At 40.6% G+C, this 27,309-nt stretch overlaps 1 protein-coding gene and 1 long non-coding RNA gene across 3 annotated transcripts; one reads left to right on the top strand and one right to left on the bottom strand.

The window, feature by feature from the left end:
* Nucleotides 1–5,643: 5,643 nt before the first annotated feature.
* On the bottom strand, nt 5,644–17,241 carry LOC106610938 (uncharacterized protein FAM241A). Of its 2 annotated transcripts, XM_014210625.2 has the most exons (3): nt 16,752–17,241; nt 6,100–6,227; nt 5,644–5,944 (listed from the first exon to the last, which is right to left on the bottom strand). In XM_014210625.2, the coding sequence occupies exons 1-3, from the start codon at nt 16,875–16,877 to the stop codon at nt 5,713–5,715; spliced, it is 486 nt and encodes a 161-aa protein (XP_014066100.1). In that variant the 5' UTR covers nt 16,878–17,241; the 3' UTR covers nt 5,644–5,712. The 2 variants fall into 2 exon arrangements, with proteins under 2 accessions (XP_014066100.1, XP_014066099.1); XM_014210624.2 differs by lacking the exons at nt 5,644–5,944; nt 6,100–6,227 and adding an exon at nt 9,526–14,325 and having other exon boundaries at nt 16,752–17,144.
* Nucleotides 15,566–26,816, top strand: LOC123744609 (uncharacterized). The gene is made up of 4 exons (XR_006770978.1): nt 15,566–16,349; nt 20,666–20,721; nt 21,338–21,529; nt 25,885–26,816. It is a non-coding gene; the product is annotated as an uncharacterized lncRNA (long non-coding RNA).
* The last annotated feature ends 493 nt before the right edge of the window (nt 26,817–27,309 follow it).

Below are 27,309 nucleotides of genomic sequence, written 5' to 3' on the forward strand. Positions count from 1 at the left end.
ATGACCTCAGTTCAGTCAAATGATAGACAACTGGTTAATAAATGATTGGATTATGTGGGGTGACAACTACACAGAGATTTTGGCTCTCACTAACACATTAGACCCATCCCAGTTCCTGCCCAAGTTCATCCTGTCACCAGTTGGAATGGGTGAGAGATCTTTTGCCCTTCTGCTGACAAGCCTTCAGGGCCGCACTCTGGAACAGTCACTTACACAGCTGTAACCTTGCTATCGTGCCACTATGACCATTAGGTGTAACATATGCTACAATTTTGATTACAACACTAGTGGTGGAAAAAGTACCCAATTTTCAAAAGTAAAGATACCTTAATAGAAAATGACTGAAGTGAAAGTCACCCAGTAAAATACTACTTGAGTAAAAGTCTAAAAGTATTTGGTTTGAAATATACTTAAGTATCTAAAGTAAAAGTATAAATCATTTCAAATTCCTTATATTAAGCAAACCAGTCAGCATCATTTTCTTTATTTTAGTTTACGGACAGCCAGGGGCAAGCTCCAACACTGACATCATTTACAAATGAAGCATGTGTTTAGTGAGTCTGTCAGATCAGAGGCAGTAGGAATGACCAGGAATGTTCTCTTGATAAGTGTGTGAATTTGATCATTTCCCTGTCCTGCTAAGCATTCAAAATGTAACGAGTAGTTTTGGGTGTCATGGAAAAAAGTATATAATCTTCTTTAGGAATGTAGTAAAGTACAGATACCCCCAAAAAACTACTTAAGTAGTACTTTCAAGTATTTTTACTTAATTACTTTACACCCCTGCTTAGTTGAGCATTTGTTGACTTTGTTAAAAAAAAATCATAAAATTTGAGAAAAGCACTGTCCACTCTTTCTACACATTGTCAGTAAGATGGTAATTAATTACCCAAACACTCAAGGGTGGTCTGTAAAGGTAGAATCCACTTCCTCACCATGATCCCCATGTTGCGCACACACATATGAAGGAATAATCCAAACTCCTTGGCCACTTTAAAACTGTGAGGTCAATCCCATGATCCTGGTCGCCTCAGCTGCTTTGCATCCCTTGATGGCAGCCAGGCCCAACGTGCCAAGGCCAAACACTGCACAGGTTGAGCCCGTCTCCACCTGTAAGGACATCGTTGGGAATGGAAATCACCAAAAGAGACTAGGTGAGAGTTTTTTCCTGCTATACACAATCAGTTGAATCAGTTGTGTTTGTAAGGAAATATTCTGCTTTTACAAAATGGCATGCTGTTTTCAAAACTTTTAGAGACACTACCATCAGGAAATCCAGTGACTGACCTTACCTATGTTAATTGCTGCCCCGTAGCCTGTGGAAATCCCACAGCCCTGCCTTCTCGTCCACCTTGGCCAGAGAGATGTCTGCCACCACCATGTACTCAGAGAAAGTGCTGCAGCCCATGAAGTGAGCCAGATTTATCCCCTTACGGGAGAATTGACTGAATGAACCCAGCCTATTTCTACAATTTGTCTTAAAATCTGATTTTAAACCTAACTGTAACCCTAACCTTAACCATACTGCTAACCTTAAATTAAGACCAAAAGCACATCTTTGTTTTCATGAATTATTATGATGTAGCTATTTTGACTTGGTGGCTGTGGCAACTAGTGACAACCAGATGTAGTGGCTAGAGGTTGTCTCTGATTTTGTTGGCTGTGCCCAGAACACTCACCTGATCTTTTGACCAGGTTAGTTTTGTGATTTTTACAAACTTGCACTCTCCACACTGAGGGAGGTAAAGGAGGATCACAGTATCCCCTAAAAACACACACAATAAATAACTTGTGAAAGCTATTATATCAAGATATTTAAATAAAATGATTGAAAGCTCTTGGAACGTGAGCAATAGGAGGTAACAATGTCCTTCTGTTAAGTTTTTCTGACTCACTCAGTTTTTCTGACTCACTCATACTGACTCACTCAGTATGATCAGAGATCTGTATATAATGACGAGATGCTCACATCTCCGCCCTAACAATGGGAGTCGTCGTCCCAAAGGCGGGAAGGCTGGCGACAAGCTTAGATCCAAAATAAACCCATAGAAACTTATTGGGCTTATTTTGGTGAGAGTGAAATCTCTCGCTTCGCCTCTTCCTCTCTGGTATGACTACCTGGTTTGAATTTTGTGACGCCCTCTTCAACGCTCTCCATCGTCCCAGCACCTTCATGGCCCAACATGACAGGGGAAACCCCCTCTGGGTTCGAGCCACTCAGGGTTCAGGAATCTGTATGGCAGATCCCAGGGGCAACACATTCAGTGTATTTTAATTCAGCCAATTTAGGAGATGATTCAACTTTACCATTGTCCACTTAGGTAATTACAATAACTGCAGTGTTTTCAAGGGCAATCATGAAACCACCTCCTATAAATGTCAATGATGTTAGTAATTTAAGGGTACCTGGACTCTTGCCCTATGATTTCTGGTCACCCACTCAACTTTCCCCCCTCTCAGAACTTGTCCCATCTTCACAGTAATCTCTTACTGTAAGGAGCACTGCAACATGGCAAGCTAAATCAATCGAATCGAACGTAAGTGAAAGAAAGCCGTTAATAATACTGTGTGCTATTGTGACCCAGGTCTAAGGTACACCAGTGGTTCCATGCTATAGTACATGACCTTGTGACCTTTATCTTGATGCGCACTTCCTCCATGGAGAGGGGCTTTCCAGCCTAGCATGCAACTGCGGCCCGGCATCGGATCACATCAGTTCACTGTCATGGCCAGACAAGATGCATCTCCTTACTCATTTCAATCTACACATTTGATAGAAACACACATTTGACAAATCACACCTTGTTTACTTTGTTTAAACTTGGCCACTAATTTAATGCCAAGGAATCATGTTTGGCTTAGCACTCAAAGATGGATTTACCCCCGGACACATACAGTATATCCAATTTATAAACAACAGTTTTTCCTTTGCCACGGATTGTGGGGAAATAATTGCAACAGTGGACTGTCTCCTCTCCCAAAACTACAGATTGCTCAAGCCCTGGATTTATGCCTTTCTTTTCATTTGAAAAACAATAATCATACTCTGTAAAGTTTAGCAATATTCTACATGACCTTTGATACATTGGAATATCACACATGACCTCATAGTACAGTTTTTTGGGGGGAGACACGGCTGCTGAGTGAGAATACAGCACACAAAATAGCACACCCTCTTATAAACACTGGCTGAGCTGGAGAGCCTAAAGATCTGTCTCCCTGCTTGTGTCTGACTACACTATCCGTGGCAAAGGAAAAACGACTGTTTATATATTGGATATTCTGTATGCGCTTTGAGTGCTAAGCCAAACATGATTCCTTGGCATGAAATTGGTGGCCAAGTTTAAACTAAGTTAAAAAGGTTTGATTTGTCAAATGTGTGTTTCTTTCTATCAAATGTGTAGATTGAAATGAGTAAGGAGATGCATCTTGTCTGGCCATGTGACAGTGGACTGCTGCTGTGGGGAGGACAGCTCATAATAATGGCTGGAATGAAATGGTATGAAACATGAAAACCATGCATTTGATACCATTCCATTCACTCCATTCCAGCCATTATTATGAGCCGTTCTCCCCTAAGCAGCCTCCACTGGACTACGCAGATAGTTTTGTTGACATATCACATTTAGAAAAATATGGAACAATTAAAATGCCTTCAGAAAGTATTCACACCCCTTGACTTTTCCACATTTTGTTGTGTTACAGCCTGAATTAAAATTGAATAAATATAGATTTTCTTTTGTCGCTGGCCTGCACACAATACCACATAATGTCAAAATAGAATCATGTTTTTCAAGTTAATAAAAAAATGTAAGCTAAAATGTTTTGAGTCAAGTATTTAACCCCAATTTCCTTAACAAGTCACATAATAATGTGCATGGACTCACTCTGTGCGCAATAAGTGTTTAACATTATTTTTGAATGACTACCTCATCTCTGTGCCCCACACATACAGTACAATTATCTGTAATGTCCCTAGGTTGAGCAGTTAACACAGATTCAACCACAAAGACCAAGGAGGTTTTCCAATGCCTCGCAAAGATGGGCACCTATTAGTAGATGGGTAAAATAATAAATAAGAAGACATTGAATATCCCTTTGAGCATGGGATTAAGTATACTTTGGATGGTGTATCAATACACCCAGTCACTACAAAGATACAGGCATACTTCCTAACTCAGTTGCCGGAGAGGAAGGAAACCGCTCAGAGATTTCACCATGAGGCCAATGGTAACTTTAAAACAGTTACAGAATGTAATGGCTGTCATAGGAGAATATTGAGGATGGATCAATACATTGTAGTTACTCCACAATCCTATCCTAATCGACAGAGTGAAAAGAAGGATGCCTGTACAGAATAAAAATATTCCAAAACATGCATCCTGTTTGCAACAAGGCAATAAAGAAATTTTGCTAAAAATGTGGCAAAGCAATTAACTGTTTGTCCTCAATACAAAGTGTTGTGTTTGAGGCAAATCCAATACAACACATTAGTGAGTACCTTCACATTTTCAAGCATAGCGGTGGCTGCATCATGTTATGGGTATACTTGGGACTGGGGGAGGTTCAGGATGAAAATTTTAACGGAATGGAGCTAAGCACAGGCAAAATCTTAGAGGAAAACCTGGTTGTCTGCTTTACACCAGACACTGGGAGATGAATTCACCTTTCAGCAGGACAATAACCTAAAACACAAGGCCAAATCTATACTGGAGTTGCTTACCAAGAAGACAGTGACTGTTCCTGAGGGACCAAGTTACAGTTTGACTTAAATCTGCTTGAAAATCATTTTGAAGACCTGAAAATGGTTGTATAGCTATGATCAACAACCAATTAGACAGAAAATAATATTGGCAAATGTTGCACAATTCAGGTATGGAATGCTCTTAGAGATTTACCCAGAAACACACACAGCTGTAATCACTGCCAAAGGCGATTCATGGCCTAATCAAGATATATTAGTGTTTCATTTTTCATATTTTTTTTCTTCCACTTTGACATTATTTTGTGTAGATTGTTGACAGAAAAATTACAATTAAATCCATTTTAATCCCACTTTGTAACACCACAACATTTTGAAAAGGTCTAGGGTTGTGAATACTTTCTGAAGGCAATTTACATGAGAGTATAATATACACACTAACCTTTCCTGCAGTTGCCATTTTCCCTCTCATTCAGAGGTAAAAATGTTAGGGCAAAGTAGAGGTCTTATCAGCCACAGCGGGACCAATCAAAATGCAGCAACCAAGCAGACACATGCTCACCATGTTCCAATTCTCTACAGTGGTGCTGGTGCCTGAGTGCCTCTCCTCAACTCCTTTCTTTTAGGTTACTGATATAACCGTTCTGAATGGGTGAAAACAATACAGTGGATGGATACCTATGTTAACCAGGGCTTATTGCTCTCACATTACCTAATAGTTTATTACAAAGTTAAGGATACAAGGGAAGGAAACCATGTAAGGCTATTGGGACACACACACACTCAGACCCTTAAGTGAATGTATACTGAACACAAACATAAATGCAACATGTAAAGTGTTGGTCCCATGTTTCATTAACTGAAATAAAAGATCCCCAAAACGTTCCATACACACAAAAAGCTTATATCTCTCAAATGTGAACAAATTTGTTTACATCCCTGTTGGTGAGCATTTTTCCTTTGTCAAGATAAGGGCAAACAAGATGAGGTAATACTGATGTATCTGTTTATTATTCATTGACCGTAACCCTCTCTCTTTTAGATGGTTGCCGATGCCTCTGAAGAGGCAGAAGGCAGAGGAGTTGAAACAGAAGCAGCAGCAAGATGCCCAGGAGAGCGAGGAAACCGTCCACCGGGAGATGGAGACCAACCAGGAAATGGGCGGCATGGAGGAGCGCATGAGGGAGAAGGTGCAGAAGGTCAGCGCCATACTGCGCCTCAAGATAGGCTGGGGTGGATGAGCTGGGAAGGTGGAAGAAGATGATGAGAATGTGGGGAAGCCTCCAAACGCCTTAAACCAGAGTCAGGAAATGCACCCAGATCCACAACAGCTCGACTAGGCCCAAGGGAACCCAGAACTAGAAGTAGAGATGAGAGCCCAGGATGAGCACTCCTACCTGGAGACGGTGCTGTGGAGGTGGCAGAGGACGCTGTGGGGCCAGAGGGACGAGATGAGTAGGCTGAAGACTGACATGAAGAGGGAGACAGAGAGCATGCAGGCTCTGTTCGCTGGCCTCTTGAAGATCTGGGGGCGGAGGCAGAGAGAGATGAAAATGAAATGCAGGTTAGTTCAAGTGAGTCTTAACTGTCATGCTTCATTCACTTTAACAATTTTTTTTTTTTTTTTTTTTATAATAAAGGTCCTCCATTTTAGCCTTGAGCTACAAACCCAGTCTAATGTTCTGTTTCAGCTTCGCATGGTGGAGTCCTTGGTGGCCGACCTGCAGCCCCTGCTCACCTACCACCAGGTCCTTGTGGAGGACACCATGAAGGACAACTCCATTTAACACAAGATGTAAAAAGAACTCTGAAGGACTGATAAATAAAAGTTTCTGATTGTGGATACTTTTGTGTTTGCTTACTGTTTCTTTTGGGCTCAAACATTTTATAATGTATAATCTAATTCTAACTATTAGTCTTTCCCTGCTCTTTATATGGCCTTAAGTCAATATAACTTTATTGCCCTTTATCTTTACAATAAGAGCTACAATTATCTACTAGACCATACTGAGAACCTATGTTATCTGGGATTCAAAGTTCTCTTTATTTTAGAGGGCGTAACCGCACATAATGCAGACAGTTGCCGATCCAACTTACAAATGTTGCACTTCTCCGATTACTCCTTTATCAGAACAGTAGGGCATAACCTCACAACAGTGACCTGAGAAGCATTAGAAATGGCTTGCATAACCAGTAAAATAACAATCCAAAACATTGACATTTCCATTTGCAAGAAACTTTTAAACAAGCTCAAATTAATTCAGTTTATATGCGCACGCTTGTTTGTTTTTTTGTATGATGCAAACTGGTATAAGACCTGAAAGTGGGGCAGCAGTGTAGCCTAGTGGTTAGAGTGTTGGGCCAGTAACCGAAAGGTTGCAAGATCAAATCCCCGAGCTGACAAGGTAAAAATCTGTCGTTCTGCCCCTGAACAAGGCAGTTAACCCACTAGGCCGTCATTGAAAATAAGAATTTGTTCTTAACTGACTTGCCTGTAAAATAAAAAAGTAGTTATGTGACAATATGTAGCTGCACTGTAAATACACAATACCTGCCTATGTAATTACTTAGGTATTACATTTATTGTAAAAGGGGTCAAGTACTGCTGCTAAAATGGATATTTGACCTAATCATCTATCCACTAACCATGAGTTAAAGGAGAAAAGCAAACGGGGTCTAATCAGAAAAGTGCTGTGACACAAAGCCATATCAGAAAGTGCTGTGACACAGTTCATCAGCACAGACAGCTGACAAATAATTATTTACAGAATATAGCAATATTTTATCATTTTGTATGTTGTCTGTAACGAGTCCTGAAATCACGTGTATAATTAAGCAATAAGACCTGAGGGGGTGTAGTATATGGCCAATAAACCATGGCTTAGGGATGTTCTTAAGCACGACGCAACGCGGAGTGCCTGGATACCAACGTAATTAGATTTTCTTCTAATTAAGTATTTTTTGGGGGTCATACTGTCATACAGGGGTGTCAACATATGGCCCACGAGTGGTTTGAGAATACATTTCTACAGTGTGACATGCGTCACCTAACTGTGATTGTGCCCAGGTATGTCTCGTTATCTGAGGGTGGGGTTTTCCCTATAAAATGACAGTGTTTCCCTGTGCCCAAAAGATTGCTATTATTTGCAAAGGTTGGAGTACCTTGGGAGGACGACAGCGGTGAACGTGCCTTAGTCCAAATTCCAGGGTGGCAGCCTGGTAGGCTAATCGTAAGTATGTCGTTGGCAAAAGTGTTCCCTTCAGCCATGATCCGCTTTCCTTCTCCCTGTGGCACGCCTCCCTCAACAATGGACGGAAATGCTTGTTTTATTTTTGCTCTCCGTGTTTTGCAGTATCCAGTAAGTCCTGAGTGTGTCACCGCAGTAAGAGGGTCAACCATCCAACTGCACATATTTTTTTGCTGTTCAGCTGAATAAACAGCAAAACTGTAAAATATGGTTTGATAAACCAATCATTCACTATATAACAATAGTTATTAGTAGGGGTGAATACTCAATGGTATGCAGCATAATGTAGGCTTAATGATAGTAACCGTTGTAACAACAATGATAATCGTAAAGTTTTTATTTTGTTTGGTATCCAGGCCTTTTTTAATACCCTTTATCAGTGTAATGTCTGTGCTCAAACATACATTTTCACACAGAAACATGTTTCAACAACACTGCTTCTCACCAATTCTTCTCCAGGTTATTCTATTGTCATTTAAGTGATTGTGTTTGTCAAGGAGTGACAGACAGTGACCCAATTATTTCTTTCTTTGTTACTGAATCAGACAGTGTAGTCTAGTTATTAATAATATTAAGTCAGGTATCAGCTTGTTCCTACATTTGATGATATTCTGTAGTGCTATTTCTAATTCTCTATGTGACTTGAAACGGGGTACGATTGATTCCAGCATTAAACATATGTTTAACACATTTCTGCTATCAGACCTGAATAAAAACCACAGAGTGATAAATCAAACTCAGACACTAAAGTGACACAAATTACCTGAATCAAACTCACACAGATGAAAAGTTACAGAAGCATCTTGGATCAAACACACAGAGATCACAGTGATTACACAGACCGCATGTGATCACAAGCATGCTGCAGAGTAACACAGCCAAGATGAAATTGCACACACTAACCCCGTTTCCATCCACAGTTTTTATGTGAGTAAAGTCATACCGTATATAAAAAGAAAGCTGTGATGGAAACAGGCAGTTTCGGTACAATTTTATAAATGCCTGTTTTTTTGTCACTTTTTGGAGTCCAGAATCTTATTTAGCTAAAGGGGTTGTCCCTCCATTTCAGGTAAGTGTTCCTTTTGAGGTACTTATGGAGCCCAACCACTTTTTTGGTCCTCTCCTTCTCTAAGTCTAACTAACTATTTAGCTGTCAGCCTGCTCCCACTCTCTCTCCCTGGCGCTCGGAGGCGCCAGGCTGCCCTGCATTACGCACTCCTGCCACCATCATTACGCACACCTGCCTCCCCTCGATTCATTGGACTCACCTGGACTCAATCACTTGTTTTATTACCTCCCCTATATCTGTCTGTTTCCCAGAGCCGTTCCCCGCTTCTGCATTGTCTTACGCCTGTGTATTACCCGGTTCTGACGCTGTTCCTGTCCTGTTTCATGTCTGTTCCCATTAAATGTTCTACTACCCGTACCTGCTTCTCTATTCCAGCGTCAGTCCTTACATTAGCAGTCTTATGGCTTGGGGGTATAAGCTGTCCAGACTTGGTGCATCGGTACCGCTTGCCGTGCAGTTCATGTGTTGAGAAAATGACACAAAGGAATGCTTTTTAAAAACATAACTTTGATCTACATTTTTTTTATTGAAGTTCAATCATTTTGCAAGTATGCATAACATTGTAAGATCTGAATATCACTCAGAAATCTTAATGTAAAAATAAATCAATATAACTAGAAATGTAACTAGAAATGAAATATAACTAGAAATGAAAACTACTAAATGAAGCACGATTATATTAAATCATTGGTATCAGTACGGCACAATCAGTGATCCATGCTATGCCATCCCTTTCTGCCCTGAAAGATTCCTCTGTGGAAGACTTACATTTTACATTCTTAGTCATGTAGCACAGTGGGTACCAAACTGTGGGGCGAGGGGTCGGCAGGCGGAACTCAGTCTGGCTTTCAATTTGCTCTTGAAAAGTGTAATAGCCTACTATTACACTTTTCAAGCATTTTGCATAAGGTGCAAAATCGAAATTGGGTAGTGCATCATCAGTTCCTCTTGTCATGTTAGTCATTGCAGACCTTTTGAGAGCCATTTACAACCTGTCATATATGTCCAGATCAACTGATCCATATCAGCTGACGTTATTTTGCCAGGTTTTTTGCCAATGCTGGAAGGGGGGCCTGAGTGAAAAAGTGCCCCTGATTTAGTAGACACTTTTATCCAGAGCAACTTACAGGAACAATTAGGGTTCAGTGTCTTGCTCAAGGGCACAGACAGATTTTTCACCTAGTCGGCTCGGGGATTTGAACCAGCAATCTTTCGGTTACTGGTCCAACGTTCTTAACCACTAGGCTACCGGCCGCTTGGCTTGAATCTTAACTTGACATACAACATCTTATACTCATTGTACACTAATTGAGTGCTTTGCTACTGTATTAGTGCCAAAAAGAATGAGAAAACCATATTAACATTTGTTACAAATTTCTCACACATCGTCCAGCTTTTAAATTATCAAGTCATTTACCCAAATTTCAACATTCTTATAACACACAAATTACTGTATATTCTCATTGTTAAAGGAATGCAGGATCTATGTTATATGAATATGATATGTCAATTCAATCCAACAAATTCACTCTGCAGATCCACATCTGTTTTGCTTTGTGCTCGATCACTCTTAAAAGCCTACTTTGTAGATATTAATAGACATTCCACTTTTTAAAAACCTTGCATATCAATATGGAACATGTCAAACACCAAAAAGCATTCCACAAAGACTATGGGCATTTTAGTTGGCCACACAAGCTTATAAAATGACAGTTTTATTCTGAAGTCGATTAATCCAAACCTGAGATATGTTTGTGCTGCCGATGGCCACTCTTTGACAGGTAGAGATTGGCCCCATGTACAGATCTAGGATCAGGTTTCCCCATCCTAACCTTAACCCTTACGTAGCAAAAACGACTTTGGATCAGCACTTATGGACAATGTTAATTTATCAGTGTGGACTAGGCTACATCCCTGGCTCTTGCACTCAACCAACAGTGCTGCTGAATATTTTCCTAGGAGTGTATGTGACGTGTATGTAGTACTCCACAAGTTAAACAATTATTCTCATGCAGTGAACACTGGGCATGCTTTGCAGTCCTCTGGCTTACAGTAGCATAAGTAGGTGGTCTATCATACATTCTGATATCTGTTATATTGAATATTTGGACTCCCATGACAGAAAGCCACAATCATCATAATCTTCAAACAGTATGATAGTAGCAGTATCTCACAAAAGCAGTGATATATTTAGCCCTAGTCAATCTCAACATTGCAATTTGATATAGCCTTTCCTACATTAATTGACAACTAAGATCCACAAGGAAATGTGCTTGTTAGCCTTACAGCACTACCTTCTGATTACATTTGGATTAATTTTCAGAATGACATACCACTCTCAATAGAGTACCACAGTACGCATAATACCCATAAAACCTAGCGGTCAAACAGGGAAATGGTTTCAATTGTTTTTCCACCATTTATTTTTCCCATAGGGGATTTTAGAAACACTTCTAATAATGTTTTGTGTAGACTTACCATGGTGTGACGTTTTGATAACTGTGTAAATCTCTCTAGGATAAGGCGACTTTTATCAATCTATTAGCCTGGATTTACCCCAAAATTAAACGCTAATTAGCTGCTAATGTGGCTTTCATAAAGAACTACAAATGCCATGATTATCTGGACAAGAATTCCAAATCAAGACAAAGGTAACAATCTCTGGATTAACTATCTAATGTTAACTAAATTGTTTTAAATTGACACAATACCTGTTAGCAAAGGTGTCAACTAGAGATGACATTCAGGAGCTTGAAGGGATTTGTAGTTTTGCATGATGTCTCCTTTGATGCTAATTAGCATTTTCAAAAAATATGAGAGGAAACAGAGACGAATATATATTGATAAAAGTCACCTTGTCCGAGAGAGATTTACATGGTTACCAAAATGTCACGCCAGGGTAAGCCTACACAAAACACAGCCCTTATTTTAAGTGTTTCATAAAATCCCCAATGGGAAAAATGAATGGAGGAAACACAATTGGAACATTTCCCTGTTTGACCGCTAGGATTTATGGGTATTTTGACACCTCCACTGAAGGTGCAATATGCATAAATCACATCACCATTTCCTGATTACAAAAATTCTAATAGTTCGCCCAAGAATGTTTCAAGCAATATATAGTGTAGAAAATCATTTGTCCATCTAAAAAAGATTGTATTTTCAGCTGGTGAACAAAACCGAAAGTAACGGGAAGCATAGAAATAGCACACAGAACAGATCTACCGCTTCTTAGACTTGCTTTCAAGTTACATATTGCATGCAACTTTAACATATTGCATGCAACTTTAAAAAGAGTAGAATTCCTGACAATTTATGTACCATTTTCAATCCAAAGGATAGGCTTGATATAATATAACTCTCTCTACCATTCCCATTTACAAATGTGCAAGAAGTTAAACATCCATGCTAGTCATGAGCACACATTTCTCCTTCGCAGCAACCACACATTACTTTGAAGTTACATGCATATCAAAGGTATCAAAGGTATATGTTTGAATGCATATTCAAAGTAGGGGGACAACTCAAGTTACTATAGAACCTAATAAACCAGTCAGTGATATGCATTCCAGGTCCTTGTAGGCATGCAGGTGTTAGAATGTTGCTCCCAACTTGCCTTAAAAAAGCAATCTGTCATATGGACTGATGGTCATTGGTAATTAAAACTAATGCAGCAGAAAGACACCTCTAGATAACCCCCAAAATGAAGGATATTTTACTTCATTCTATTGTTTAACAAAATGGCATATAATGTAAAATGTCAAGCAAAGTAATGTTGCTCTCATGGAATGTCATTCCTTGACCACTACAAATTGTATCATAGAAATACAGTGCTACTTGTGTGTGCAAATCTCATGGAATGCACATTGGAATATGACGGACCCACTACTTGATTTAGGCTACAGGTTCTAATGATGTTACGAAATATTTGTTTTTCCCCACATAATATAATTCCATGAACACTATAGATGTCATCTTACAGATTGCATATTTAACTGCTCAGGATACTCGAAGCACTGGCTGTATCCAAATAGTTCTGATAGACTTCCTTTCCTTGATTGCTTTCCCTCATGATCAAAAACTTCATAACACTTGAAAATGATATTTACCAGTTAAGCTATGCGACACAAAACTAGTTAAACTATTAGACATATTACTTTCACTGATCCAGTTCTTTCAAATCAATACTCACACATGTAAGGAGATAGAGACATTGCTTTTGAGTATTGGGCACAGCTACTGAGCAAAGTGGTCTGATTGAGTTTTAAAAGCTTGAAACCAGGAGACCTGTAGTTAACAGCAAGGCCTCCATTTCACCTGCCAGCACTTTAAACGTTCACTCCAGATAAAGTGTGGTTGGCCACTATGAAGCTGAGTATTGAGAAACGCTCACTGAGTCTAGGAAGCTTTAAAGTGGCAATCAGCAGCTGAAACAATAAAGCGTGCTCCCCACCACTGTTTCAGAATAAAGTGGCAGGATGGGGCTGGAGAAATTTAACCACTCTCAAATTCAAAGACAGAGCTATAGATGCAAGGACTGACCATCCATGATATTCAAATTATAGTTGTAACCAGGTTTTCAATGCTATAAAGTGTTTGTTTACAAACATTAGGGTAAAACAAGCTTATATTTTGGGTTCTGATGGGGTACCACAGTTGAACTAAGCTCATGAGGCATAATATTCTTCAAGAATCAATGGGTACATATAATTAATATACAAGCCCAAAAAAGTAAGAAGTAACTGCTGCTTGCCCTTTTAATGCAAAGAGAACAGACAGCGATGGAGTTCAAGTCCTTTCATTTGGAGTTCAAGTCCTTTTTATTTGTAGACACCGGAGCTCCCAACTGCCAATCAAACAGGCTGGAGATCGAGTTACTTCTGGATGAAGATGATGACAATGCACAGAGTCCCCACCAGCCCAAGAGCTTGGATGCCCAGGAACCACAGTAGGAACCAGAAAAAGATGATGATCACAGGATCCACAACCTTCTCCCCAAAGTACATCTGGGTGAAGCCCGCGCTGCGCAGGCACTTGTTTAGCTGCCCGAAAAGGGTCCCCATCCGCTCGCAGTCATCCACCTGAGGTCTTGTCGTGGGATCGTCAATGAGGGGCCACCTGGCCGTGGGGTCACCGGCTGGGCGTGGTCTGGCCCTTGGGTCACCGGAGGGGCGTAACCTGGCTCTGGGATCAACGGTGGGGCGGGGCCTGGTTCCAGGGTCGCCAGAGGGGCGTGACCACCAAGTCCCAGGGTCACCAGGAGGGCCTTGCCATCTAAGTCCAGGTGGTCTGACTCTAGGGTCATCCTGAAAAGACAAGTATGGCTTTTAAATGACACCCCTATTCCCCATACAGTGTGCTGCACTACAATTATCCAGTGTTGCATAGGGATCTGGTCAAAAGAGGTACACTACATGGAATGTACCATACCTAGGATAGGCATGTGGTTGTGTCATAAGGCTGTGTGACATGCCATTAGGCTGTATGAATGGGACTCTCATTCCAACAACACAACTTCTAATCAGCATTATACTGATACATGCTGGAGTCATAAGACTGCCCGCCAGCCTTGAAATGTAACTGTTGGTTGTTCAAGTAGCTAGGTGACAGAAACCTTTGCCAAAGCTTAATAAATGCACTAAACGTAGCTAGCTACAGTTCATTCAGAAAGTATTCAGACCCCTTGATTTTTTCCACATTGTTACGTGAGACTTATTCTAAAATGTATTAAATAAAATAAAATCAATCCTCAATCTGCACACAGGTTTTTAGAAATATTTGCAAATGTATTCAAAATAAAAAACAGAAATACCTTATTTACATAAGTACTCAGACCCTTTGCTATGAGACTCGAAATTGAGCTTTGGTGCATCCTATTTCCATTGGTCATCCATGAGATGTTTCTACAACTTGATTGAAGTCCACCTGTGGTAAATTCAATTGATTGGACATGATTTGGAAAGGCACACGTCTATATAACGTCCCACAGTTGACAGAGCATGACCAAGAACCAAGCCATGAGGTTGAAGGAATTGTCTGTAGAGATCCGAGACATGATTGTGTGAAGGCACAGATCTGGGTAAGGGTAACAAAACATGTCTGCAGCATTGATGGTCCCAAAGAACACAGTGGCCTCCATCATTCTTAAAATGGAAGAAGTTTAGAACCTCCAAGACTCTTCCAAGAGCTGCCCACCCGGCCAAACTGAGCAATAGGGGGAGAAGGGCCTCGGTCAGGGAGGTGACCAAGAACCCAAGTGCCATTCTGACAGAGCTCCAAAGTTCCTCTATGGAAACGGGAGAAGCTTCCAGAAGGACAACCATCTCTGCAGCACTCCACCAATCAGGCCTTTATGGTAAAGTAGCCAGACGGAAGCCACTCCTCAGTAATAGGCACGACTGCCTGCTTGAAGTTTGCCAAAAGGCATCTAATGGACTCTAGCACCATGAGAAACAAGATTCTCTGGTCTGATGAAACCAAGATTAAACTATTTGGCCTGAATGCCAAGTGTCACGTCTGGAGGAAACCTGGCCCCCTCCCTACGGTGAAGCGTGGTGGTGGCAGCATCATGCTGTGGGGAGATTTTTCAGCGGCAGGGACTGTGAGACTAGTCAGGATCGAGCAAAAGAATAACGGAGCACAGTACAGAGAGATCCTTGATGAAAACCTGTTCAGGACCTTAGACAGGGGCAACGGTTCACCTTCCCACAGGAAGGAACGCTAAGTACACAGCCCAAGACAACACAGGAGTGGCTTCAGGACAAGTCTTTGAATGTCCTTAAGTGGTACAGCCAGAGCCCGGACATGAACCCAATCAAACATCTCTGGAGAGACATGAAAATTGCTCAGAAAACCAACCTGACAGATCTTAAGTGGATCTGCAGAGAAGAATGGGAGAAACTCCCCAAATACAGGTCAAAGTAGGAGGTCAAAGCTAAAACGATGTCCTAGTTTCCGATTTGGATGACCTTTCAAAACGATTTTCCCCCGTTGGAGCTATTTATTTTTTCCCGAGTTCCCAGCTGTCTTGAATGCACTGATGTCGGAAATCCGAGATTTCCAAGTTCCCAGTTGGTTTGAAACGGCAATAGCTGCCTTATGTCATCTAGCTTTGGAATACATCGGGAAATATAAACTTCTGAATCCAACTTTTGTCCGAACCACACCATATTCCTGCTGTGTAAACAGTGGTAGATTTCGTGTTAGGAAGTTTCGCGTGAAGTGCGTGGTCTAATCGCAGCCCCCAGTTTAACTCGGAGGGAATATGGTGACGACAAGTTAGATTCAGACGCTTATTTGATAGCGATGGACACATTTCACTTTACGTCTGGTAAGTAGAGTTCTTATATTATACATATCCTCTTATTGACAGGAAAAACTATTGTTGGGTTTTAGCCGGCTAAATTGTGGTAGGGTTATTTTCCGTCGCCACCCACCAGCACGACGCACAACTATACAGACTCCCGATGTTGACCCAAAGCTACACGTCAGTATGACGTCAAGGGATTTAGCCTGCTAGCTAATTATCCAAGCAACTTAGTAAGCATGATATGAATCGTCAGTCACCAATTAGCTAACCCCGAAATGTATTCGCTTCGTGCCAGTTTGATGTTTATTTTTTTTATATAACTAGTTACAGATTCACTTGATAAATATTGCACTGCTAGCAACAGTAGCTAGTTAACTGCACCTGCTGGATAGCATTGGCTATCTAACGACGTTAGCTGGCTACCTGGAATGTTTGCCTTGGTGTGTTGGGTGGATGATGAGATTGACACCTTCTTCGACTATCTAGCTCCTCAAACTCCCGCCGATGCATTACCGGCTGATCATTCACAAATGGTGGTATAGTGGTCATGTTATTCACGCCGTTATAATGATGTTTATCCGATGAGGTTTCGGAATAAGAACAAAACGATCAACTGTCAATGACACTTCCGCCCCCCTGTTGTCACGTGTGAGAATCAACGTCACGGTAAAGGGCGTGTGAACTTCAGCTGTCAGTGTCAAATAGCTGAAATGTCCATATCAAGCAACGTTTACATGCAATAATTCGATATTAAACTGATTATGGCAGAAGGCCGAGTGTCAACATATTACTGTTTATCTTAATCGGCGTAAGGTCATAATCGAAGTAAGCATACGCCGATTAAAACACCTGGTTTTCTGAGCTATCTTTCGAATTATTAAGACATGTAGCAAGCTAAACGTTGCATGCGTTCCAGGGTGTATTTGATCTGCGCATGTGCTGGCACCGGTAGCGTCATTGCTAGAAGGAATTCAGTTTGACAAATTAACGTAAAAAGTAGATTTCTATATTTTTGGCCATTTTAGCTAACCCTAACTATTTTCTTAACCTAAACCTGAGTTTCCTAAACTGCTACGTTAATTATCCTAACCTGCTGTGTAAATTCTCCAAACTTTTTTTGTTATTGTTGCCTGATTTCAGATATGTCCATGTAAACCGGTTATTAGAGAAATCCTTAGTTTACAAACGTTTACATGTTTTGCAAATAATAACTATTATATTAATCTGACTATCCGCAATAATCATATTATTTTGTGTATTTTTACAGTAGCTCGACTATTTACATTTCAATTAGTATCAAGCAGTAGACACAAGGACAAAAGTATGTGGACACATCCAAAATCATGGGCCTTAATGAGTTGTCCCCTTTTTGCTGCTATAACAGCCTCTACTCTCCTGGGAAGGCTTTCCATCGGATGTTGGAACATAGCTGCTGGGACTTGCTTCCATTCAGCCGCGCGCATTAGTGAGGTTGGGCACTGATGTTGGGCGATTAGGTCCACAGTTGGCATTCCAATTCATCACAAAGGTGTTCAATGGGGTTGAGGTCAGGGATCTGTGCAGGCCAGTCAAGTTCTTCCACACCGATCTCAACAAACCATTTCTGTATGAACCTCACTTTGTGCACTGTGGCATTGTCATGCTGTAACCGGAAAGGGCATTCCCCAAACTGTTGCCACAAAGTTGGAAGCACAGAATCGTCTGGAATGTCATTGTATGCTGTAGCATTAACATTTATCTTTGCTGGAACTGAGTGGCCTAGCCAGAACCATGATAAACAGCCCCAGACCATTATTCTTCCTCCAAATTTTACAGTTGACACTATGCATTCGGGCAGGTAGCGTTCTCCTGGCATCCGTCAAATCCAGATTTGTCCATCGGATTGCTAGATGGTGAAGCGTGATTCCTCACTCCAGAGAACATGTTTCCACTGCTCCAGAGTCCAATGGTGGCGAGCTTTACACCACTCCAGCCGACGCTTGGCATTGCACATGGTGACCTAAGGCTTGTTTGCGGCTGCTCGACCATGGAAACCCATTTCATGAAGCTGCTGACGAACAGTTATTGTGCTGACGTTGCTTCTAGAGGTAGTTTGGGACTCAGTAGTGAGTGTTGCAGCCGTTCTGTGATCTTGTGTGGCCTATCACTTTGCGGCTGAGCTATTGTTGCTCCTAGACCGTTTCCACCTCACAATAACAGCACTTACAGTTGACCAGGGCAGACAAACTTACTTGTTGGAAAGGTTGCATCCTATGACTGTGCCACGTTGAAAGTCACTGAGCTTTTCAGTACGGCCCATTCTACTGCCAATGTTTGTCTATGGAGATTGCATGACAGTGTGCTCGATTTTATACATCTGTCAGCAACGGGTGTGGCTGAAATGGCTGAATCCACTCATTTGAAGGGGTGTCCACATTTCAAGTGTTAAATGTGTGGGAATAAAGCCGCTTGAATGAAAGTTAGTAACCAAACAAATACCGGACTATGAAAACAAACACACATTTGCAGGACAGAAAAAAAACATGACACAGTTGTGTATCAAATATATATCACAAAACATACAGTACCAGTCAAGTTGACACACCTACTTATTTTGACTATTTTCTACATTGTAGAATAAAAGTGAAGACATCAAAACTAGGAAATAACACAATGGACTCATGTAGTAACAAAAGTGTTAAACAAATCAATATATATATATGAGATTCTTCAAAGTAGCCACCCTTTGCATTGATGGCAGCTTTGCACACTCTTGGCATTCTCTCAACCAGCTTCATGAGGTAGTCACCTGGAATGCATTTCAATTAACAGGTGTGCCTTGTTAATTTGTGGAATTTCTTTCCTTAATACGTTTTGAGCCAATCAGTTGTGTTGTGACAAGGTAGGGGTGGTAAACAGAAGATAGCCCTATTTGGTAAAAGACCAAGTCCATATTATGGTAAGATCAGCTCAAATAAGCAAAGGGAAACGCCAGTCCATCATTACTTTTTAAACCATGAAGGTCAGTCAATCCAGAACATTTGAAGAACTTTGAAAGTTTCTTCAAGTGCAGTCGCAAAAACCATCAAGCACTATGATGAAACTGGCTCTCATGAGGACCGCCACAGGAAAGGAATACCCAGAGTTACCTCTGCTGCAGAGGATAAGTTCATTAGAGTTAACTGCACCTCAGAAATTGCAGCCCAAATAAATGCTTCACAGTTCAAGTAACAGACACATCTCAATATCAACTGTTCAGAGGAGACTGCGTGAATCAGGCCTTCATGGTAAAATTGCTGCAAAGCAATCACTACTAAAGGACACCAATAATAAGAAGAGAATTGCTTGGGCCAAGTAACACGAGCAATGGACATTATACCGGTGGAAATCTATCCTTTGGTCTGATGTGAGATTTTTGGTTCCTACCACCGTGTCTTTGTGAGACACAGAGTAGGTGAATGGATGATCTCCGCATGTGTGGTTCCCACCGTGAATCATGGCGGAGGTGTGAAAGTCTCACAAGCAACGCACTGTCAGTGATTTATTTAGAATTCAAGGCACACTTAACCAGCATGGCTACCACAGCATTCTGGAGCGATACGCCATCAAATCTGGTTTGCGCTTAGTGGGATTATCATTTGTTTTTCAACAGGACAATGACCCAACACACCTTCAGGCTGCGTAAGGGCTATTTGTCCAAGAAGGAGAGTGATGGAGTGCTGCATCAGATGACCTGGCCTCCACAATAACCCGACCTCAACCCAATTGAGATGGTTTGGGATGAGTTGGACCTCAGAGTGAAGGAAAATAAGTCAACAAGTGCTCAGCATATGTGGGAACTCCTTCAAGACTGTTGGAAAAGCATTCCATGTGAAACTTGTTGAGAGAATGCCAAAGCGGGTGCAAGGCTTTCATCAAGGCAAAGGGTGGCTACTTTGAAGAATCTGAAATATAATCTTTTTTTATTTGTTAAACACTTTTTTTGGTTACTACATGATTCCATGTGTTTTTTCATAGTTTTGATGTCTTCACTATTATTCTACAATGTAGAAAATAGTAAAAATAAAGAAACCCTGGAATGAGTAGGTGTCCAAACTTTTAACCGTTACTGTATATAAATACCATAAAATCAAACTATTGGTAATAAAGTTTTTCCCAATGATCAGCATGTCAGGTCAACCAACTGGCATAATGTTCGTTTTAGACCCTGTAGGTACGGTAAGGGTGTTCCTGACCTCTGATGTGATTTACAGTAGCAGTATGCTATATAATGAAGCGCCGGATAAGGAAGACCTGGTAGGAACCTGCGTAATCCCAACTAATCTGCCTCTATTTCTCTCCACTTTTCTTGAACATAGGAGAGTTTGGAAGCGGCAGACTGGGAATGTCAGCTGGAATATGGAGCTAAACCGAGGTTTGCTTACTCTGACCTTGCTTGGTGAACAATGCATCTACTTCTCTTGGTCCAGGTGCTAGTGTTGCTTTCCTGGTTGTCCATTTCTGCCTGCTCTGTGTACTTCTCTATCAAGGAGGGATCAATGTGACAGGTGTCGGGTAGCGTTCAGTTATTTAAATTGCTTAATTTAGTGCCTTTGATTTCAGTTGCTTGCTTGGGTGTGCTCCTTCTAGTCTCTCATATCGATGAATTGTGAATTGATTTACCTAACATCTTGGATCACTGGTGTTCTTTAAACATATACTGTATACAGCATTTTAATTCAGTGAATCAAGTTGACTTTGACATCAACTGCAAATGTTGCTAAACTATGCATCAGTATTTAAGTCCCCTGGAATAGTTGGACAAAATGTATAGAAATATGTTTGTTCAGAGATTGAGTAAAATGCTATTGTAAAAAAGTAGTTGGTAGACATATGATTTGCCATGCTTGTTTGTTGTGCAAACAGTTAAATCTTCAATTCCTTGAGTGTCCAAATAGGACTGATGGACGTATTAGCTCTAATAGCGTCTTACTCCTCCCTGTGTATTATTCACATACGTTATTCATATATCACACTATTTGCGCTGACAGGTCTGTTTTTGTTCAGCGGACCCCGCATGTCGGCCATCCCCCTCAACACTCCAGCAGACAGTCAAGTTGCGTCTAGAGAAGACCTCTATCTCTAGAGTGCCCTGGGCAGCCTTCTTCTACCCATCTAAGTTCCTGTGGCTGATCTACAACTCCATCACCACCATCCACCCCAGCAGCTTCCTTAAATTGAAGGTAGGAATGGGCATATTCCCTTCTGTATTTTGAATCCTCTCTATTTAAATGAATAATACCAGTATCTGCAACTAGGGCTATGGTGGTCATTAAATATTGTCAGCTGGTGATTGTCAAGCAAATAACTGCTGGTCTCATGGTAATTGACCGTTAATTAACATAAACAAATTTAGCATCTCCTGGCTTCCACGCATGGCCTACCAGCCACTGATGCAGACCTTTGGAACATCTACATTTTAAAGTCTAATAAATCCATGTAATCTAGTCTACACAATCACAATAAATCCATAATTTATTTTAGACAGGTCTAAAGAAACGTGAAGAAAATGTAGTCTATATTTCAGAAGAACAGAATAGCATACTCTGAGTTCTCCTTATGTTAGGCTTAACCCTGATCTGGCTATGCCAAATGGCTATGGGCTACACTAGTTCATTTAGCAGACAAGATTTGCTTAGAATTCTGTGCCATTATTTTATGGTATGAAGAATACAATTGAACATAGCTGAATAAAATAGAAAGGATATGCGTCTATTCTGTGTTGAGCGGTTGACAAAGAAACCGGTACTTCTTAATTTAGAGTTATTTATGTAACTTTAGTTGTGATACAAATGTTGGGCTATATGTTTTGATTTTTAATACATTCTAAGGCTACATGATGCAACTCTAATAATGATTTGAAAAAAGTTGAATGAAAGGCAGGAGCTCTGCTGTTTTTTTGCTCATTCTGTACACACATCAGTTTCTCATTCACAATTTGACAAGCACTTAATAATTCCTCGAATTTCCCGGCTGCATCCCCTTTGTGTGGCCGTAATGCCATATAAAAAAAAAATCCATGCCTTTTGTGGCCGTTGTGCCCTTGGGCTGTAATATAATAATTACAATTCCCTGCTGCTCGCCGAAGCACATATGGCTCTCCGTCATGTGATCGGGTCTTTCACACAGGCTACAAGTGAAGACAGACACATCGGGGATGCAACTGCATGCATCTTTATATCATTCCGAGGTGCATATTGAAGATATTGGAAGAACTGTCCGCATTTACTTTTCGTCAGCCAACAAGATGAGTAGGCCTAACGAACAGCAAAAGCACTAGCCTATGTCAATCTACTATCCCCCATAGTACAGAAGTTGACCTATTCTGTGCAAGAAATAAATATTCCAAACATGGTCTGGGACAGTTGTGGGATGCAATAGATCCCAAATGAATACAACCACTAGCATCAAAACAGATGAGATGAGAACGTTTAGATTAAAATGTTGATAAACTATTAGGCTATTTCTTCACATTATAAGTGCAGCAATGTGCTCGTGGCAGTAGGCTATAAGTGCAAATGTTCCATTAGCAGGAAAACACCATTATCAAAAGTGACCACAAATGGGATTATGCATGTATTGCTTTTATAAAGGTGCATTTTTATGGTGAACATAAATATATCTTGCCAATGATGAAGTCTGTAAAATGACTTAGATTAGATAAGTCTGTGTGACATAAGATCAACTTTTAAGTTACATAAAAATATGTATAGAACCAGGTTTCCTTCTAACCATTTCAACCTGACTCATGAAAAAAGTCATGACTGGGCTGATGGAAACAGAAAATGCCGGTACAATTTTATAAATTGGCAGTGGAAATGCCTTTATGCGCAAATATTAATATAACCATCATATCAAAGTAAACTTGGAGTCACGCAATGATATGGTGTGTGGTCCTCCCACTACGACTTAGGAAAGCATGCAGTTTATTAGGCTACAGATTAAATAAGTTATAGACTTCACAGGGTCTGGTGACATGATCGATGCTTGATTGTCGTTTGACAAATATTATATTATCCATAATAATCTCATGTAGACCAGCCTAACCGTACTGTATCTGCGAGCTGTTGGCTTAAAACCTGTTGAGGACAGACGTTCCGCCAGCAGGACCCCCTCGCCAACAGCCAATGGAATAGCAGGGCACGAAATACAAAACAACAAAAATCTCATAATTCAAATTTCTCAAACAATCAACTATTTTACACCATTTAAAAAAAAATCTCGTTAATCCAACCACATTGTCCGATTTCAAAAAGGCTTTACGGCAAAAGCATAACATTAGATTATGTTAGGACATCACCTTGACAAGAAAAACCACACAGCCATTTTCCAAGCAAGGACAGGCATCACAAAAACCAAAAATACAGCTAAAATGAATCACTAACCTTTGACGATCTTCATCAGATGACACTCCCAGGACTCAATGTTACACAATACATGTATGTTTTGTTCGATAAAGTTCATATTTATATCCAAAAACCCCATTTTACATTGGCGTGTGATGTTCAGAAAATGTATTGCCTCCAAAACCTCCGGTGAATGAGCACATCTATTTACAAAAATACTCATCATAAACGTTGATAAAATTTACAACAGTTATTGAAAGGATTATAGATACACTTCTCCTTAATGCAACCGCTGTGTCAGATTTCAAAACAGCTTTACGGCGAAAGCACATTGCTCAATATTCTGAGTACAGAGCTCAGCCATCAAAGCAAGCTATACAGTTACCCGCCAAGTTCTGGAGTCAACAAAACTCAGAAATAGTATTATACATCTTCACTTACCTTTGCTGATCTTCGTCGGAATGCACTCCCAGGACTCCCACAAGAAATGTTTGTTTTGTTCGATAAACTCCATATTTATGTCCAAATGCCTCCTTTTGTTTGCGCGTTCAGATCATGCGCGAGCGCAAAACCCGAGACAAAGTCAAATAGTTCCATTACCGTTCGTAGAAACATGTCAAACGATGTTTACAATCAATCCTTAGGGTCTTTTTATCATAAATATTCGATAATATTCCAACCAGACAATGGCGTATTTATTAGAGGAAAAAGAAGGAACGGTGCACCTGTGTGACCACGCAGTAAACAACTCATTGGTCCCAGGCAGTCCACTTGTTGAGTCAGCTCTTATTTTCTCCCCAGTAACAGTAGAAGCATGAACCAAGGTTCTAAAGACTGACATCTAGTGGAAGCCTTGGGAAGTGCAAAATGACCCCACAGACACTGTAGTTTGGATAGGCAATCACTTGAAAAACTACAAACCTCAGATTTCCCACTTCCTGGTTGAATTTCTCTCAGGTTTTTGCCTGCCGTATGAGTTCTGTTATACTCACAGACATCATTCAAACAGTTTTAGAAAACGCTCTGAAGTTTCTATCCAAATCTAATAATAATATGCAAATATTTGACTCTGGGCCCGAGTAGCAGGCAGTTTACTCTGGGCACGCTTTTCATCCGAACGTGAAAATACTGCCCCCTATCCCAAACGGGTTTTAAGCCCACATGCCAAGACCAGAGTAGGAACATTTGCTATTTAGTGGTAGAGTTGAAAATGTGATGGCAACACATTGAACTTTAGATTTTTATTAGGTATATAAAAACTACATTTTGTGTGCCCTACATCACACACTGATTTTAACTACAACTAGTCAGAAATGCACATTTTCTTTGTGGATTTTAGAATATTCACATGAAAATCTGTCGCCAATTGGATGGAAACCTAGCTACTGATGGTGAAAACTTTGGTGTTCTGATACAATGTAACAGGCAGCCGATCCCCAAAAGGGTGGGCTTAATTTCGGCGACATGAGGGCTGCCCTTGGGGACACCTGCCTTGGGGCCAATGTGGAGCCGATGAGCAAATGAGGGGAGGACAGCTCATAATGGCTTGAATGGCGTGGTATCAAACACATAAAAACCATTCCGTTCCAGCCATTATGCAGGAATCTCCACGTGTTGGAATCCAATGGTCCATCATCAGCCTAAATGGACTTTCGTACAAGGATGCAGGAGAATATCGGTGCCAGGCACGGAACATGGCGGGAATAGCAGAGGTCCCCATTAGACTTAGGGTGGTGGGGGTGAAGGCTGTGCCCCCTTCCGTAAAAAAACAAGACCTGCAAGACCTATTTCTAGGTCCTCATCCAAAAGAGAACCTCTTCCACAAAAGCTGAAACGGCCACAGAATATTACTTCAATCTCCACCCCAAAGATGACTCTTCTGAACCTCAAGTGTGTTACACAGCCCTCACTCCAACAAACAAGACCCAGAGTGTCAAAATGTACTCGGTCCCCGCCCCCCCTGCAAAATGTTTTTATTTGTTCCTCACCACAGAAGTACATATGCAAAAAGACCTCAGCCCCAAAGTCAGAGAACCTCGGATGTCTGTCAATAGTATACCCACCTTGCCAGAAAAGTCTACCACTCCATCGTCTTCACTAACAATCAACCAGTACCAAGTATAGTGACCAAATTATCTGTTACTATAATGACCTTTCTTATTTTCTGCCTTTCTATTGGTCAACATATGAAGGAGACCATACACGGCCCTTTAAAAGAAGATGATCATTGGCCAGCAGAAGGTGCCCCAGAGACATGTAAGGTACTGTAGTGCTCTTTGAGTGACGATGATTACAATGGGGGGTGTGATGTATTTTTTCATGTTCTCATTTTTTTTCTCCAGATCAGTTTTTTACCATCTTTAGAGAGATCGAAGGTGAGAGAATCACCCACTTATCTGTGTAAACTCTGATTACAAGGACAGATTCCAAAATCTAGGAGGAGCTCAGCTTTAAGAAAATTGCAGTCATAGTGAGTGTCTATTATAATGTGGAAAACAAATAATTCCTACTGAATATGTATTGTACTTACCTGCAGTATAGTATTATTCATGTGTGTATTGGATTTGGCATTGATCGTGACCTATCCCCTTTTGATGATAAATTGGTAGTAGAATGCTGCACTACCACATGTTTAGTTGGCTATGGACACTCTCCTGTATTTTACAGTTTGTACAGCTGTACACCTTTTTGTTTGTAAGTAAAGGCGAGTAAACATTGAAATGTGTGTGGACATTCCTTGTCAAGGCACAATGTCTATAAACCTCATTGATTGTCATATTTACTTGTAAAAGCTTTACTTTGATATGATACGCAATAATATACATTGAATCTTGAGCCAAGGAAGCTTCTTATCCTTATATGCCTCTCCCTATGCCCTTCCTCCACTCTAATACAGTCTCGTACTTTTGTAGTGCTGTAAAATGCATACAGTACACATAATGGGCAGAGGTACACACTGTACAAAGAAGTTGAATGCTGACTACATTTGACCAAATGGTAGTGTCTCTTATTCTGAAGAGTGCATATATGTTCCAACAAGGTGAAAGTTTTGAAGCTCATAACACTTCATGTACAGTGCCTTCAGAAAGTATTCACACCCTTTGACTTTTTCCACATTTAGTTGTTACAGCCTGAATTTAAAATGAATTACATTGAGATTGTGTGTCACTGGCCTACACACAATACCTCAATGTCAAAGTGGATTTATGTTTAAAAAAATGTTTTGAAATCAATTGAAAATGAAAAGCTGAAATGTCTTGAATCAATAAGTAGTCAACCCCTTTGTTATGGCAAGCCTAAATAAGGTCAGGAGTAAAAATGTGCTAAACCAGTTGCATAATAAATTGCATGGACTCACTTTGAGCACAATAAAAGTGTTTAACATGCTTTTTCACTGACTACCTCATGTCTTTACCCCACAGATACAATTATCTGTAAGGTCCTTCAGTTACGTAGTGAATTTCACAGGTTCAACCACAAACACCAGGGAGGTTTTCCAATGCCTCGCAAAGAAGAGCACCTATTGGTAGATGGGTAAAAAAAAAAAAAAAGCAGACATTGAATATCCCTTTGAGCATTATTAATTATACTTTGGATGGTGTATCAATACAGTCACT

The sequence above is a fragment of the Salmo salar genome, chromosome ssa09, assembly GCF_905237065.1.
Source record: "Salmo salar chromosome ssa09, Ssal_v3.1, whole genome shotgun sequence".
NCBI lineage: Eukaryota > Metazoa > Chordata > Actinopteri > Salmoniformes > Salmonidae > Salmo > Salmo salar.

Coding starts and splice junctions, on each gene's coding strand:
- LOC106610938 (XM_014210624.2), bottom strand. CDS start 16,877: ATGACCACTATACCACCATTTGTGAATGATCAGCCGGTAATGCATCGG. Junction 14,326..16,751: donor CACCAAGGCAAACATTCCAG/GTAGCCAGCTAA, acceptor TTGTCTTTTCAG/GATGACCCTAGAGTCAGACC.